Source organism: Erpetoichthys calabaricus, chromosome 4, assembly GCF_900747795.2.
Source record: "Erpetoichthys calabaricus chromosome 4, fErpCal1.3, whole genome shotgun sequence".
NCBI classification, from domain to species: Eukaryota; Metazoa; Chordata; class Cladistia; order Polypteriformes; family Polypteridae; genus Erpetoichthys; species Erpetoichthys calabaricus.
Genome location: NC_041397.2, coordinates 313,503,795 through 313,521,888, shown reverse-complemented (window position 1 = coordinate 313,521,888; position 18,094 = coordinate 313,503,795). Strand labels below are relative to the sequence as shown.

Below are 18,094 nucleotides of genomic sequence, written 5' to 3'. Positions count from 1 at the left end.
GTCTCCCAGTCCCTGCCGCCGAAAAACATCCCCACAGCATGATGCTGCCACCACCATGCTTCACTGTAGGGATGGTATTGGCCTGGTGATGAGCGGTGTCTGGTTTCCTCCAAAGGTGACGCCTGGCATTCACACCAAAGAGTTCAATCTTTGTCTCATCAGACCAGAGAATTTTCTTTCTCATGGTCTGAGAGTCCTTCAGGTGCCTTTTGGCAAACTCCAGACGGGCTGCCATGTGCCTTTTACTAAGGAGTGGCTTCCGTCTGGCCACTCTACCATACAGGCCTGATTGATGGATTGCTGCAGAGATGGTTGTCCTTCTGGAAGGTTCTCCTCTCTCCACAGAGGACCTCTGGAGCTCTGATAGAGTGACCATCAGGTTCTTGGTCACCTCCCTGACTAAGGCCCTTCTCCCCTGATCACTCAGTTTAGATGGCCAGCCAGCTCTAGGAAGAGTCCTGGTGGTTTTGAACTTCTTCCACTTACGGATGATGAAGGCCACTGTGCTCATTGGGACCTTCAAAGCGGCAGAAATATTTCTGTAACCTTCCCCAGATTTGTTCCTCGAGACAATCCTGTCTTGGAGGTCTACAGACAATTCCTCTGACTTCATGCTTGGTTTGTGCTCTGACATGAACTGTCAACTGTGGGACCTTCTATAGACAGGTGTGTGCCTTTGCAAATCATGTCCAACCAACTGAATTTACCACAAGGTGGACTCCAATGAAGCTGCAGAAACATCTCAAGGATGATCAGGGGAAACAGGAGGCACCTGAGCTCAATTTGGAGCTTCATGGCAAAGGCTGTGAATACTTATGTACATGTGCTTTCTCAATTGTTTTATTTTTAATAAATTTGCAAAAATTTCAAGTAAACTTTTTTCACGTTGTCATTATGGGGTGTTGTGTGCAGAATTCTGAGGAAAAAAATGAATTTAATCCATTTTGGAATAAGGCTGTAACGTAACAAAATATGGAAAAAGTGATGCGCTGGGTATACTTTCCGGATGCACTGTATACTTAAGGTTAATGCTTATACATCTTTCTATATTTATTTATGCTAATACATGAATAAAATATTTTTTTTTCCATAGTGGCTGCTGCTATTACAAAATGATATAAATAATGAAAATCCATATCTATCTTCCATGTCGCGCTTAATGTTTTTTCAAAATTCATGTAGTGGAAATTAATCTAATCTAATGAAATACATGCTTCTAGTAAGGGCTGTCATATCGACTTGTTCTAGGCATTTTATTTGCATCAAAACTTTGTGTTCAAATTACAACTGTACAGTTTTAAGTCTGAGGATGTGTATTTCAAACATATCCTCAGATTTACAGCGTACTACTTTTTTTTTTTTTTAGCAGAATCCCACTGCAGTTTTATTTAATATGTATAATACAGTAAATACGCTCTGTTTACTTTTAGCTCTGTTATTTTTGAGTGTTATCGGAGCTACAAGTTTATGCTATATTTGATGATTTTGTTGAGGTATAACAACTTCCTCCTGTCCTTATATCCTTGTGGTATATCGTGCCGCCTCATTACAGAGCTATTTAAATACAAGGGAGAGTCAAGCTGAAGTTAGAAAAGGGGATTTATCAGAAAATGGAATGAACCTTCACAAAACTGACAGTGTCCTTTCTCAATGTCGTCTCCACCCTTCTCAGTGTACTTGCCGGGCCAGGATTCCTGCAGAATGAAAGGTTTTGTCTTGTCCTCACAACCACTCGTGCACCACTTTCTTCACATTGTCATCCATCTTGAATTGACGACCACCCACATCTTCTTTTTAGCAGTCCAAAAAAGTGGAAATCACACGGTGCCAAATCTGGTGAATAAGGTGGATGTGGCAATACCTTCAAGTTCACTTTCTCCAGACAAGCCTTGGTGTTCTTAGCGGTTTGTGTCATTGTCTTGCAGCAATAGGACTCCTTGAGACAGCAGTTCCTGCCGCTTGGATCGAATAGCAGACTTCATATTGGTCTCCAGCAAGTCACAGGAACTTGCACTAGTGACTGGAGTAGCCCTCGGCATGTAGTGTTCGACAATAACTCGGGGTCACAAATGGTGGCGAGGACGACATAAAACCTTTGATTCTGCTGAAATCCGGGCAGGTGACGCAAGTGCATTGAGAAAACCTGATCAGTTTTGTTAAGGTTCGTTCCTTTTTCTAATAAATCCTACAATATTTTCTAACTTTAGCTTGACTCCCCCTCGTATAAAGAACGAGCTCAATGGTAGTATGGAAAGCACTTTCCTCCAAATATTGGCATCAAACTAAGGCATCCTTAAAGACAATATTGAACGTTTTCTTCTTGACTAATTTCATTGTTGTGCAGAATTACAGCTTTTTATCTAAGAGTATGTCATTTTGTAAGTTTCATTTAGCCTTGTTGAATTTCCAAAAGACAGCCAGTCTGTCCCCTGTTTACTTACACGTGAGCAATGCCGACTACTCTAGCTAGTTACAAATACGTTTATAACAAATGCGCTTATGCTGGGATAGCAGCAAGTTACATACTCTAGCTGTGCTGGAGTGAACTTTGGACATGGCTACACCAAACCGTACTTACCCTTCGGTTTCTTAGTCACCCTCCACTCATGCTCCCCAGTTGATGGACAAAAACAGATAAAATAGTCAACGATAAATGTTCAGTAGGAGTAAAATTAATATTTTAGAAGAGGATGAAATATAAAACACATAGCCTGTATTCCCCAATCCCTATGCAGATGCGAATATTTATAGTGGCAGGAAAAAAAACACAAAATAGACCCAACTTCCCTTGTCTTAACTATGAAACATATTTACAGTAAATTACAAAACAAAATCCAATCATCCATACACACACAGTGTCCAATGTGAGAACATGGTAACTGCAGAGATTGAGAAATGAATGAAAGCCATCAAAGTCCTAAATGATGAAATGACAGCAAAACATATGACAAAAGATGGCGCCGACTGGTGTGGCTGGCCGTCTGCTCGTCTCTCTAGTCTATGTTTTAACTTTGTTTTTATGTTTTAGTTTATCCCAACTGCCACTGTCCTACGATCGTGAATCTTTACTAAACATATTTTCTGGCTTGCTTTCCTCTCAATTTTCATCTCGTCCTCACAGGTGGCGCAGTGGTAGTGCTGCTGCTTTGCAGTAAGGAGACTGTGGAAGATTGTGGGTTCGCTTCCCGGTTCCTCCCTGTGTGGATAGCGCTTTGAGTATTGAGAAAAGCGCTATATAAATGTAATTAATTATTATTATTATTATTATCTCCGGGTTGGATTTTTTGTGAACCTCCACCTTTGTTTCATTCATCTCCTGACTTCTTCACCTGGACACCGGTGTTCATCTGTATCAGTGAATTGAATGCTCCTCGGAGACGCAAGCGCACCCGCCGCCGTCATGGGAATAGAGCCGGAATTGCTGTTAAACAACGCCGACTCAAGTCCCAGAGCTTTGATTCCCGATGCTTGCGAGTCGTCTATGACCCATTTTCTCCTGCTCAGGACTCCATCACTGGTTCATGGGCGCTGGACACCGGATTTAATTTCTCCATTTCAAGGCAGCATCACTTTTCCTCAGCCTGCAATCGAGCAGTAAACACTGCTAATCTTCGCACACTCACCCGTGCTCATCCTGCAACGAGCTCTTCTACATCTATCAAGGCTGCTCTCTTGAACGTGAGATCAGTGTCTAATAAAACTTTTATTCTGCAAGACTTTATTACCTCAAATAATCTGGATTTCTTCTTCATCAATGAGACTTGGATTTTAAATGGTGACTCTTCTTGTTTTACTGACTTGACACCACCAGGTTATTCATTTTTAAACTCTCCTTGCCTGACTCGTCGTGGTGGGGGCATTGCCACTATTTTTAAAAGTATGTTCTTGTGTCGGAGCCTTACAAGGGGTCTGTTTAGCAGCTTTGAACTCCAACTTTTTGAAGTGTGCAGCTCCCCTTCTTTGCTGTTTGCCGTGGTTTATAGACCTCCTGTAATTAATGATACTTTCATCTCTGAATTCTCTGATCTCTTGGCTGATATCACCCTCTCTCATGATAAAGTTTTTATTGTTGGTGATTTCAACATTCACGTTTGTTGTCAATCGAAACCTTTGGTCAATGACTTTTTATCACTTTTGAACTCATTTGATTTTATACAGCATATTAATACACCAACCCACTCTCTCGGTCACACCCTCGATCTCGTTCTTACTCGTGATATTTCAGTGAATAATATTGATTTATGTGATGTTTCTTTTACTGATCATTTTTCTATAATGATGGATCTGAATATTACTGTTGATGTCCCAAGTAATAGCTGTCCCCCACGCTGCTCGCGCTTTTTAAGTTCTTCTATTATATCTGATTTTAAAACCATTTTCTCTAGTCTTTATGTGCATGACCAAAATAATGGTATCGATGATTCTGTCGTAAAATTTAATTCCTCTTGTAAAACGATTTTAGACTCAATTGCTCCGCCCAAGATACACAGTAATAAAGGGAAGACCTGCTCCCTGGCTAAATGAAAATACACGATCACTGCGCCACGCCTGTCGAACTGCTGAACGGCATTGGAAAAAAGATGGACTGGTTGTCTCTAAACAGATTTTTAGGACTTCTCTTTTCAATTTCCAGGCCGAAGTTAAGAGAAAGAAACAAAATTTCTTTGCCGATTTAGTATCCCGTCATTCAATGAATCCTAGGGTCTTATTTAATTCAATTAATGCAGCCATTCACCCCCACTCTGTGATGGGATCAAATAGCATTGTTCATTCATGTGACCAGTTTCTGTCATTCTTTGTCAGCAAAATCGATACTATCCGCCGTGGCATTGTTCAGATGGGCTATGAACTTTCTACTGTTAATCATGGCATTGTCTTAGAATCCTTTGATCTAGTCTCACTCTCACAGCTAAAAAGAACTATTGACACCCTTAAACCAGCCCCCAATCCTCTGGATATTGTACCACCACGTCTCCTAGTGGAAGCCTTTGATGTGTTGGGCCCACCCTTACTAGCCATCATCAATGATTCTATTAGTTCGGAAGTTGTGCCCTCATTTTTTAAACATGCTGCAGTCCGACCCTGTCTAAAAAAGGCAGAATTAGATCCTGGAGTTTTAGCCAATTTTCGTCCAATTTCCCAAGTGCTATTTCTGGCCAAAATTTTAAAAAGAATTATTTATAATCAATTGGTTGATCACCTTAACTCCAATAATTTATTTGAGATCTACCAATCTGGCTTTAGGCGTTATCATAGTGTTGAAACGGCACTCCTGAAAGTGTTCAACGACATCTCTCTTATTACTGACTTGGGTGATGCAACAGTCCTTGTCCTCCTTGACCGGTCTGCTGCTTTTGACACTATTGACCAGGAGACATTGCTGTTGCAGCTTGAACATCTTGTTGGGCTTAAAGGGGCTGCTGTTAACTGGTTCAGGCCATATTTAACTGGTAGACACTTTTCAGTGACTTTTAATTCATCTTCTTCTTCTACTGCTCCTCTTAAATGTGGTGTTCCTCAGGGATCTATTTTGGGTCCTATCATATTCTCTATATACCTTCAGCCTATTGGAGCGATTTTTAGGAAATTTAATATTTCTTTTCACTGCTATGCTGATGATATTCAGGTTTATATTCCTGTCTGCAACTCTACAACAAATCAACTCCACAACTGTCTGTCTGAACTAAGATCCTGGATGGCTAATAATTTTCTTGATCTAAATCAAAATAAAACGGAGGTGCTTATAGTGGGTCCATCAGCTAAAGCCCAAATTGGTCTTGGTCTTCTCGGCTCATTCTCTGTCTTTTCCAAACCTCAAGTCCGCAATCTTGGTGTTACCTTTTATAGTAACCTCTCTTTTGAGAAACAAGTAAATTCTGTAGTCAAGAGTTGCTTTTTCCAACTTTGTCTATTAGGTAAGATAAAGCCTTTTTTATCTTCTAGGGATCTTGAGATAGCTACTCATGCGTTTATTTTTTCTCGCCTTGATTACTGCAACTCGCTGTATTCTGGGATTAATAAATCCCTGACACACAGGTTACAGTTGGTCCAAAATGCTGCAGCTCGCTTTCAGGTTGGGGCAAGAAAGTCTGACTCTGTTTCTCCGATATTAGCTTACTAGCCATGTGCGCCCAACTACGTTGCGCGTGTTAAAGTTGTCTGTGAAGGGCTCCCTGTTTAAACGCGGCTGCCAGTCGTGAATTGGGCCCTTTGTCGCACAGCATTATGATTTTTTATAAGGGAAACAAAATTACAAAACAAAACCCTTGGACATTGATTCGATAGGAACGGCCTACTCAGAATCACTGTCCTAACAGTAATTATATGGTGGTAGAGGAGCATTTCCGCTTCTCTCCGTTCACAGTCCGTCTCGTTTTCATGACGCTGTCGTTTCCTCTCATGATCTCTTCTCAACCTTTCTCCAATCTCGCAGGTTGCTGTGTGGCAATCCAAAGAGTAAGGAAGAACCAATGCTTCTTTCTTGAACTCCAAACGCCGATTGATGGAAAACCACGGAAGTGTGTCCAACTTATATACTGTGACTGCCGACTCCAAGAAGTGGGTGAACATTCGATTTGGACGAAGTGCTGCCAACGACGGTCGATAGAAACACAAAAAACCACAGTCTCGACAACGAAGCAGGTGTCGACGCCAGATCTAAACACAAAGAGTGGTGTCGACGCCAGATCTAAACACAAAGAGTGGTGTCGACAGTGTTTGTAAACAAAAGTAACAACCAAGGTGTTGTGTATTCAGCCAGTACAAACAGCACGTAGTCTCCTTTAGTTCAATCCTCTTTAATCACCACACTCCAACCTCATCCAACGATCCTCCCCCTCACTTCCTCTCCTCCTCCATCACTACTGCCCTCTACTGAACACAGCAGAACACCACATGAATTCGCGGACAAACAAAGATCAAGATCCAAATGAAGATTATATATAAAGATTTACACTGGCTACCTGTCAGTTTTCGAATTGATTTTAAAATCTTGCTGCTAGTTTTTAAATCTTTACATGGGTTTGCTCCTGCCTATTTATCTGAACTGTGTGTTTTACACCAGCCATATAGAGTGCTTAGATCTTCTGGTCAGCTGTCTCTGGTTGTCCTTCGTACCAAGTGTAAAACTAAGGGGGACAGGGCTTTTGCAGCTGCTGCGCCTCGCCTTTGGAACTCGTTACTTCATCACATAAAGGAGTCGTCTACAATTGAACTGTTCAAAGACTCATTTCTATTCACTTGCATTCCATGACCTTTAGTAATACTGATGGTTTCCTCTTTGTGATTATATAACATTACTTCTATTTTTTATGTATATAACATTACTTCTGTTTATTATGTGTTTTATTTTATATTCATATATTTTATTTCTATTTCTGTTTTACGTTAATTTGTTTTGTTTTTCTTTTATTCTATTATTGTAAAGCACTTTGGCCACAGCATTACTATGTTGTTTTAAATGTGCTATATAATTAAATTGACATTGACAAAACACCATTCAAATGAGTTTGTTTCGAAATATGATCCAAAATAGTCTCACCGGCGAGTCCAGATAGCAGTCCGACAGCTATGGGTAGTGGATGAGGAAAGTCCAGAACACCTCACTGCCATGTGTCACTGGATGAAAAGTGACAATCTGTTGTTCTTTTTGATGAAATAATAGCAGCGTTTGTTATGACAGATCTTGTTTTTTTTATGCTTTCGGTTCTCTTCTCCCTCTTCCTGAAATGCGAGGTCCCATCTTTTAGTATGTGCAACCCGGAACTAACAGGAAGCCCCCACCTCCAAAGAAGGTCAAGTGCTGTAATTGGTGACGTCCTTATAGATGCAGAGGGGAAACTCTTCTTCGGGTATATATATATATATATAAAACACAACACTTACAAACATTGAACAAACACAATTGACATTTTCTGTTGCCCCACTTCAAGTTCACGATGACTGTTACTTATTTCCACAAATGAGAAGGCTAGGGCTGAAGTGAAATGTTTCATTACTAGAAGTGATTTTCTACTTTTTAATTGCAGACTCCTTCCTACCCAGCATTGTTGAGAACCCGTGTGTCTTCTTCGCAATCTTGTGTGTATGCCTCTTTGTTTTCAAGCACCTTAGAAAAAAGCATATCAAAGGTGAGTGGTGATATCCTTATTATCCTTATTATTTATTATCGTCCTCTTACTCTTGTCTTTCCAGCTGTTGAGTATCTTTAATCATAATGTCTGAATCTCATGTGTTATTTTCTGCATGCATGCCTTATACTGTTGTGTTACAGCCTGGATTTATGTACAGTATATTTCCTGTTTTATCATTGTTTTTGTTATTTTTAAGTAATAATTTAAGTAGTAATGGCTACGTGCCATTGTGAAGAGGGGGGATGAATGCACCCCAAGGAGACGCGGCCGCTCCTCTGAAACGCCTGTTAAACAGTGATACAATGGGAAACATATTCCTTTTTTTTACCTTCTCTTTGCTTGATCAACTGCTGGCTTGTTTCTGGTACCATGCCGCGTGATCTGCACTTTGCTCGCCCCTGACCACCCAATGCCAGTGCTACACGTTGTTGTGAGGAGGAGGGCTGAACGCACCACAAGGAGATGCGGTCGCTCCTCCGAAACCCCTCTTTAACTCTTTGAGGGTTGAATATTTTTTCCAAAAAACTCACTTTTCTGAAAAGCACACAAAGCACATGTTTCACACATCAATCAATGTAAAATGTCTGTTGCTGTGTGTTGTGGCTGCTGACAGCACCTGTTCACCATCTCTGGCTGTTTTCATGCAACTTTGTTTTACCTCCTGTCATCGCAAGTTGCGGTCCTTCCAGGTGAGTGTTGCCATAGGTGCATCAGTTACATAAACGTGTTCAACACCATGATCAGCTGATGCTGGCACCTCACTTTTATTTTCGATCTCTATCTCCTGATCACCTGCATCAGAATCAGAGTCCTACAAGTCAGAGGTCTGATTCAGCGATAATGTATAAGACGTCGTCCATGGAGTATTTTGCTTTGCGCATTCGCTTTGCTCTCTCGCCAGATATCGATGCTATTTTAGAGGTTGTTTGCTCTTCGCTACTTGTGCACGCTCAGGAAATCGAGATCAAATCAACAAAGCTAACTTTCCTTCTAGTAAAGAGAGTCGAACTAAACTTAACGGTAAGTTTGGTGAATGTTTACAGGCAACTCTAACCCTCAATTTCGACAAAGTCAATATCCGCCCTAAAAGAGTTCATGGTGATACAATGGGAATCAAATAACAGTTGTTGTTTTAACTCCTCTTTGTTCGATCAGCTGCTGGCTTACTGCTGCTCCTGTGCGGTATGATCTGCATTTCGTGCGCCACTTCAAACTTTTTAAAGTCGCTGCCTTATCTCTCTTCTCCCCCAGACATCCTCAAACACTATTTGATCTCTTTTCGCTGTTCTGTTATTCCACTGAGTAATATTTTCCATTTGTTTGCACTAATGCAATCTTTACTCTACAGCTATGCACCGTTGTGAAGAAGGGGGCTGAACACACCTAAAGGATATGTGGTCGCTCCTCTGAAACCCCTCTTTAACGGTGACATAATGGGAATCAAATAACAGTTATTTTTTTAACTCCTCTTTGCTCGATCAGCTGGTGGCTGGCTGCTGCTCCCGTACTATGTGATCTGCATTTTGTGCGGCAATTCGAATGTTTTAAAGTCACTGCTTTGTCTCTCTTCTCCCCCAAACATCCTCAAACACTATGCAATCTCTTTTCGCTGTTCCGTTATTTCACAGAGTAATATTTTCCGTTTATTTGCGCTAATGTGAGCTTTACTCTCATTTTCTTGAGACTTTCGAATTTTCCTACATCCATTATCTCTAACCTGCTCTGCTTATTTATCACGGGACTTGCTTCCGAAAGTTGTAAGAATGACGTGACTTGCCTGTCTCATGGGACGTGAAAGTGTCTCTGTCTCTCTGTCTCTCTTCAAAAAATCATGTCTCGTCTCAAGTTTTTTTTTTTTATAATTGAGAGATGTAATTGCTGTTTAGTTAATCATTTAATAAAAAAAAAAAACATTTGAAGTTCTAATGTTTTCAATATCCCTTGTAAGAGAAACAAGAGGACAACAATAAAGAGTTGGGGTGCCAGCCTGGTAACCCCATATAATTGAATTACAAAGCAGAAGAAAAGCACACAGTAATTGCAGAGACATCTTTTCAAATGCTAGTTAAGGATAAAACTGACAAAAATGGTGGAGCTTCCAGTTTTCAGTTCTTCCAGCTGGAAAAGGTGGGTCCAGATGAATAGACACCGGCAGGGACATCACAGGTGTTTTAGCTATTAATCATCCAATCTGCAGTGAGAGGATGACAAAAGGCATTAGGACAGAGTGCCAACCCCTGGAGCTACAGTAGAACTGCAGTCACTTGAGCCCTTCAGCTATCTCCTATGCATGTACACATGAAACCCTAGTTATTCATAACAAAATGCATCAATATCCATAATTTTTTCAATAGTAACTAAGGCTTCGTTAGAAAGAGGTTTGGCCTGTTTAGGACAAGGACGTTTTTTATGTTTTGATGAGGTTACCATTTTGTTGTGAGTTGCAAACAAACCCATTGTGAAAGGGTACAAGTCCTACTAAAAGTCTCAGAAGGCAGGACCTTCACAGACCTAAACAAATATGGTTTTAGTCCAGGCAGTTACTCCAAACTACTGCCAGCAGGCTTTCAGCTAGCAGGCCCAGAAATAGGAAGCTGGCAATAAAAATTCACAACACTTCATATTTTTCCAAAATATACAAAATGTCCTTAAAGAGGGAGGATTACCATCAACCACTGGTTTTAATAGACAAATGCAAACAGGTTATGTTTATAAAAATAGGAAACTATAAAAATTCTCAAAGGAGCCAAAAAGAGCAAAAGGAATTTCCTAAAAAGCCATTAGGTGTGTTAAATGACTTTTAGGCTTTATAACACCCTGATGTGGGGAGTACACATCCAAGAAGGTTCTGCTCAAGCTTTATATCCCACTGGTGAGGCCTCATCTGGAGTCCTGGGTGCAATTTGGGTCTCCAGGCTACAAAAAGGACATAGCAGCACTAGAAAAGGTCCAGAGAAGAGTGACTAGGCTGATTCAGGGCTACAGGGGATGAGTTATGAGGAAAGATTAAAAGAGCTGAGCCTTTACAGTTTAAACAAAAGAAGATTAAGAGGAGACATCACTGAAGTGTTTAAAATTATGAAGGGAATTGGTCCAATGGATTGAGACTGTGACTTTAAAATGATTTCAACAAGAACACGGTGACACATTTGGAAACTTGTTGAGGGGAAATTTCACACAAACATTCAGAAGTTTTTCTTACACAGAGAATCAAAGAGTCATGGAATACGTGACCAGGTAGTGTGGTAGACAGTAGGACTTTAGGGGCCTTCAAAGCTGTTCTGGAGAAATGAAGTGGATAAGACTGGTGAACACCATTTGGTTGAATGGCCTGTTCTCATCAAAAATTTTTCTAATTTAATAAATATTCCAAAAAGGCAATTCAGGGCAAACAAACCAAAAAAGCAGAAAGCAGAATGTAATAGAAAAATAATGCACAGTATTAAAAAGAGGTCTTTATTCGCGTTGATGTGTTTCAAACTGACTCATCAGGGGTCTGAATACCCCTTTGTGCTCTGCTCACCACATTTAAAGGTAATAAGGTCCACCCAAATCCATCCCCCTTACATCATACATGGCTGCTGGATCTTGCAGACTACACAAAATGTTTGTACATGAAATAATGAACAAAAGCAGGATACATACAGTATGGTACCTTATGACTCCACAAATGTTATTTGTTTGTTAATTAGAGAAATTAATTACTAGTTTTTATCTGTAATATACAGGTTCAGACTTTGGGTTGTATGCTGGATATAGGTAAGCTTCTCACACATTGCCATTGTAAAAAGATACATTTATCCTTTGGTTGACATTACCTATAGGGAGGTACCACATTATAAAAGTTAATATTTCCTGACAGAAAACAAGCTTTGCAAGCAAACAATAAAACAAAGCAGTCAAAAACATAATATGGAGCCCAGCAATATCTAGACATGAAATAATTGACAACAGAGTTCATTTTGTCAGAATTTGGCTTTAAAGCTAATAGTAGAATACTGAATAGACGCAAATATATTCTTTTAGAAAAGGACATTTGCTTCCACGAGAGACAGAAGCAGAATAATCACAAAAAACAGTAAATCCTAGTGAAAAAACAGTATTTACAAACTCCTTTATAAACCCAACGTAAGCCTGAGGTTAAGCATGTCATCCACCAGACCATAAACACATAGGAAGGTCCCACAGTTGTGATGTCATGGTGTCCCTGCCTCTTGAAACTCCACCCACCAAACACAAAACAGTTATACAAGCATAAAGACATATAAAGGAATATTAAAAATGAACAAGCATGACAGAAATTACATAAAACAATAATAAAACATAAAATGCACACAACATCTGGGCTGTAATACCACAAATATACATTCGGCAGTTTTAAGAACTGGCTTGTGTTTTTATAACTCAATATTAAAATCGATAAATAGACGAATACTGTTTAGAAATCTTTTAACTGCAGAGAAGGCTTGCATCTGCAAATTAGATAAGGACTTATTGATTTTCCTAAAGTAAAGAACAAGTGCGGATAGTAAAATACTAACATATCTCCACGTAGATGTGAAGACAGGAAATAGCGAAGGAAACTGTTCACTGTTTGATAGATAGATAGATAGATAGATAGATAGATAGATAGATAGATAGATAGATAGATAGATAGATAGATAGATAGATAGATAGATAGATAGATAGATAGATAGATAGATAGATAGATAGATAGATAGATAGATAGATAGATAGATAGATAGATAGATAGATAGATAGATAGATAGATAGATAGATAGATAGATAGATAGATAGATAGATAGATAGATAGATAGATACTTTATTAATCCCAATGGGAAATTCACATCAAATTCTGTACTTAAACCATTGTACATGAAAGAACACATTTTAGTTGTGTGGTAGGGTCCTAGAGTGACCCTGTTTTCCCCTTTATAGTTTTTATTATGTAGAACATAATATAATGCCACAAACCCTATACTCTCACCACACTGTCTGCCGGTATAGTTCAAAATGGCCTCTTTCTTTTACATCTGTAACCCCAGATAATTAAATGGAGCACCAGAACAGACATGAGAGAAACATACATGTTACCGTAATTCACGCGTTATTCTGTAAATAATATGGACAAAATAGCAGAGTAAAATGAGTATTGGTAAAATAATAAAAACTGATAGTAAGCTATAGTGGCTCTCTGTCTGATTTGGTCTTTGCTACTGCATGACCTTTAAATGGAAAGAGAAACAGCCTGGAGTCCTCCATGAACAGAAGAGTGGACAGACCTCTATTCAAAATGAAAAATGGCAGGGAGGAAGAGAGAGATGAGGAGGGGGACAATATACAGTGGTGTGAAAAACTATTTGCCCCCTTCCTGATTTCTTATTCTTTTGCATGTTTGTCACACAAAATGTTTCTGATCATCAAACACATTTAACCATTAGTCAAATATAACACAAGTAAACACAAAATGCAGTTTGTAAATGGTGGTGTTTATTATTTAGGGAGAAAAAAAATCCAAACCTACATGGCCCTGTGTGAAAAAGTAATTGCCCCCTGAACCTAATAACTGGTTGGGCCACCCTTAGCAGCAATAACTGCAATCAAGCGTTTGCGATAACTTGCAATGAGTCTTTTACAGCGCTCTGGAGGAATTTTGGCCCACTCATCTTTGCAAAATTGTTGTAATTCAGCTTTATTTGAGGGTTTTCTAGCATGAACCGCCTTTTTAAGGTCATGCCATAGCATCTCAATTGGATTCAGGTCAGGACTTTGACTAGGCCACTCCAAAGTCTTCATTTTGTTTTTCTTCAGCCATTCAGAGGTGGATTTGCTGGTGTGTTTTGGGTCATTGTCCTGTTGCAGCACCCAAGATCGCTTCAGCTTGAGTTGACGAACAGATGGCCGGACATTTTCCTTCAGGATTTTTTAGTAGACAGTAGAATTCATGGTTCCATCTATCACAGCAAGCCTTCCAGGTCCTGAAGCAGCAAAACAACCCCAGACCATCACACTACCACCACCATATTTTACTGTTGGTATGGTTCTTTTTCTGAAATGCTGTGTTCCTTTTACGCCAGATGTAACGGGACATTTGCCTTCCAAAAAGTTCAACTTTTGACTCATCAGTCCACAAGGTATTTTCCCAAAAGTCTTGGCAATCATTGAGATGTTTCTTAGCAAAATTGAGACGAGCCCTAATGTTCTTTTTGCTTAACAGTGGTTTGCGTCTTGGAAATCTACCATGCAGGCCGTTTTTGCCCAGTCTCTTTCTTACGGTGGAGTCGTGAACACTGACCTTAATTGAGGCAAGTGAGGCCTGCAGTTCTTTAGACGTTGTCCTGGGGTCTTTTGTGACCTCTCGGATGAGTCGTCTCTGCGCTCTTGGGGTAATTTTGGTCGGCCGGCCACTCCTGGGAAGGTTCACCACTGTTCCATGTTTTTGCCATTTGTGGATAATGGCTCTCACTGTGGTTCGCTGGAGTCCCAAAGCTTTAGAAATGGCTTTATAACCTTTACCAGACTGATAGATCTCAATTGCTTCTGTTCTCATTTGTTCCTGAATTTCTTTGGATCTTGGCATGATGTCTAGCTTTTGAGGTGCTTTTGGTCTACTTCTCTGTGTCAGGCAGCTCCTATTTAAGTGATTTCTTGATTGAAACAGGTGTGGCAGTAATCAGGCCTGGGGGTGGCTACGGAAATTGAACTCAGGTGTGATACACCACAGTTAGGTTATTTTTTAACAAGGGGGCAATTACTTTTTCACACCGGGCCATGTAGGTTTGGATTTTTTTTCTCCCTAAATAATAAAAACCATCATTTAAAAACTGCATTTTGTGTTTACTTGTGTTATATTTGACTAATGGTTAAATGTGTTTGATGATCAGAAACATTTTGTGTGAGAAACATGCAAAAGAATAAGAAATCAGGAAGGGGGCAAATAGTTTTTCACACCACTGTACATACAGTGGAACCTCAGGTTACCACTGTAATTCGTTCCAAACCTCTGGTCGTAACCCGATTTGGTCGTGACCCGAACTAATTTCCCCCATAGGATTATATGTAAATACAATTAATCTGTTCCAGACCGTACGAACTGTATATAAATATATATTTTTTTAATGATTTTTAAGCACAAAAATGGTTAATTATACCATAGAATGCACAGTGTAATAGTAAACTAAATGTAAGAACATTGAATAACACTGAGAAAACCTTGAACAGAGAAAACTAACATTGCAAGAATTCACGCTATAACCTCATGAACCGCTCGCTGTAAACACTTTTTTTTAATGAGTTTTAAGCACAGGGAAAAAAATGAAAATTTTAAATATCCTTAATTTATACAAAACTAATCATAAACAACCAAGTAAACTAACCTTGCATGAGTCGAGTTCTGGCATGAAGGAAGTGAGGAGGAAGAACTAGCCACTCGTAGAAGGATAGTTTTGCAGCAAATCGCCATGAATCTTCCTGTCTTTCTCGCATAACATCATCTCGCTTACGCTATCCCCTGCAAGTTGCTTCTCGTTCAACCACACTAGCAACAGTTTTTCCACCTCTTCCAGCACTTGGGGCCTCTGCTTGGTTAACATTGTAACTCCTTTTGCAACATCAGCTGCTTTAATGGCCTCTTTCTGCTTTAGAATAGTCGAAATCGTAGATTTTGACTTGTACTCAGTGACAAGATCAGTAACATGAATGCCACGCTCATACTTTTCAATAATGTCTTTCTTTAATTCAATTTCAATTTTCTTCAAACTTTTCTTCTCACCAACACTACCACTCTTCACTTGCTTAGAGGCCATGGTTAATTGACAAATTAATGCAAAAGCACGCGAAATAGAGCGCAGAGACTTTACAGCGAATGCACGCACGTCCGACCGAGAACAATGTACAGGGAGAGACTGAACACGTGCGGAAATCATCGGCACATACGAACCGGAAGGGAAACTGGCTTGTTCGTCACCCGAGTGTGTGGTCGTGAACAGATGCAAAAGTTTGGCAAACTTTTTGGTCGTAACCCGATTTGTACGTGTTCAGAGACGTTCGTGAACCGAGGTTCCACTGTTTCCATACATACATATATATATATATATGTATATGTATACATATGTATGCATAGCTCCATTTTTTATGCCTCTGTACCCCCTAACACACCAACTGGTCCTTTGTGGGGGTTCAACATTCACCAATGAAACACAATCCCGGCCTCCATTCCAGCCAAATCCAACAGAGACTTTCTTTCTTACCCTGCCTTTCATGTTCGTTTGGCTTCCCTGATGTACCTCCTGGACCAATGGGATAAGCCATCTCCCTAGTTCTTTCCAGGACTGTTTCAACATAAATCACCTCAGGCAATGCTTATAGAATCACTCATCAAGCGATCGTGGCAGGGCTGATCAAAGGACCTCACTATCCCATCCAATTGTTAGTAGCAACCAGCAGTATATAGAACGGGAAAGAACTTACACTTACTGGGAATTTCTTGCTTACAGGGAGTAATTGCAAGATTCGGACACCATCACATATGGCATTCAATGGTTTAACCTCACTTCTTGGCAATGGATAGACACCCATTGATCCATTCAGTGTAGCGTTCAAGGAGCTCCAGACATCTAAGGGCATCACATACCTGTTATTGCTCAATCTAACGTGCGATAGGCCTCTCCAAATTTTTTCTGTTCTGCACATGGCTATGAATAGGTGAGAGTAAACTACAAGGTTCACATTCAGAAGCACATTAATGATAATTGTAATCTGTAGTAACGGAATCCACAGATAGCAAGGATTTACTTTATTTTGGCCACAATTTCTTTAATACATGAATAAACATGTAACTTTCTCTCTGGCCTGTTTTGCTACCCTGTCTTAATTGTTTTGAGTTACGGGTGTAAAAGAAGAGGGAATGTGCTGAACTACAGGGACCAGGCCGGTAAGAATTAACATGCAAAGGCTATGGATAGGAGTTAAGGTATTCTGTTCAAGTCTACATAATAAAGATCATAAAGGGGAGAGTAGGGTCACCCTGAGACACTACCACAACTAAATAACCAGTATACAGAATGACAGGGTGGGAGATATTACCGTAGGTCCTTACGGCCTGGAGTCTGTTCATTAAAAAGTCCAGGATCCCGTTTCTCAGTGAAATATCCAGGCCCATTGAGGACAGCTTATGTACCGACTGTTGAGGAACGATGGTGTCAAATCCTGCTCAAAAATCAAGAAACAGCATTCTAACGTAGCAATCTTTTACCTCCAGGTGGGTCAGGGCCAGGCGTGCTGCAGAGGCAATGTCTTCTTCAGAGGATCTGTGATGGCGGTAGGCATACTGATTTCAGTCTAATATCGGTGGAATTGAGGCCATGACATGTAACTTGACTTGTTTTTTAAAACATTTCCTAATAACTGGTTAATAAATTCCAAGTTAGTATCATCTGATATTTATATGTATATATTTTTGTTGTTTGTTTCAGAAATCCTAAAACTTTTTTATAAGCAAAGGCCAGCTTATGATTCAAATCAGCCCAAGAAAGAGAAGAAACAAAAGATCCTTTAGTGCAAACCCATGAGGTCCTGCAGTAAATAAATACAAAAAAAAAATCACGTACAATTGTCACTTAAAACAGAAAGACAATACTATGAATGTGTACATAACTAATAATAAAAATGAAACCTGATCATTTGTGCCCTTTTTTCCTTTCTTTATCCCGATTACCTTCTGGTTTACCCTTGGAAAAATAAGGTAAAAATGTTTAATTTTTTTTTTCAACTAGAAAAAATGTTGTTATGTGTAACAGAAAAATGTAAATATCCAAACATCAACATAAATAAATTGGAAAGGATCTGTCTGGTGTCCACTGCTGTAACTGATGAAGATTTAATAGATAGATAGATAGATAGATAGATAGATAGATAGATAGATAGATAGATAGATAGATAGATAGATAGATAGATAGATAGAT

The 18,094-nt window shown here is 39.6% G+C and overlaps 1 protein-coding gene and 1 long non-coding RNA gene across 4 annotated transcripts in view; one reads left to right on the top strand and one right to left on the bottom strand.

Annotated features, from left to right (window-relative positions):
* The window catches only part of LOC114669699 (V-set domain-containing T-cell activation inhibitor 1-like), a 35,685-nt gene extending 17,876 nt beyond the window's left edge, over positions 1 to 17,809 (top strand). For 2 of the 3 annotated variants that reach the window (XM_028825888.2, XM_028825886.2), the window contains exons 4-6: positions 8,028 to 8,129; positions 17,392 to 17,451; positions 17,606 to 17,809. In XM_028825888.2, coding sequence (XP_028681721.1) covers positions 8,028 to 8,129; positions 17,392 to 17,451; positions 17,606 to 17,688 — 245 coding nt within the window. In that variant the 3' untranslated portion in view covers positions 17,689 to 17,809. Of the gene's footprint in view, positions 1 to 8,027; positions 8,130 to 17,391; positions 17,502 to 17,605 lie in introns of all 3 variants that reach the window. The other variant, XM_028825887.2, reaches the window with a different exon arrangement.
* Positions 1 to 18,094, bottom strand: part of LOC127527381 (uncharacterized) — a 102,451-nt gene that overhangs the window by 3,247 nt on the left and 81,110 nt on the right. The gene's annotated exons all lie outside the window — the stretch shown is intronic.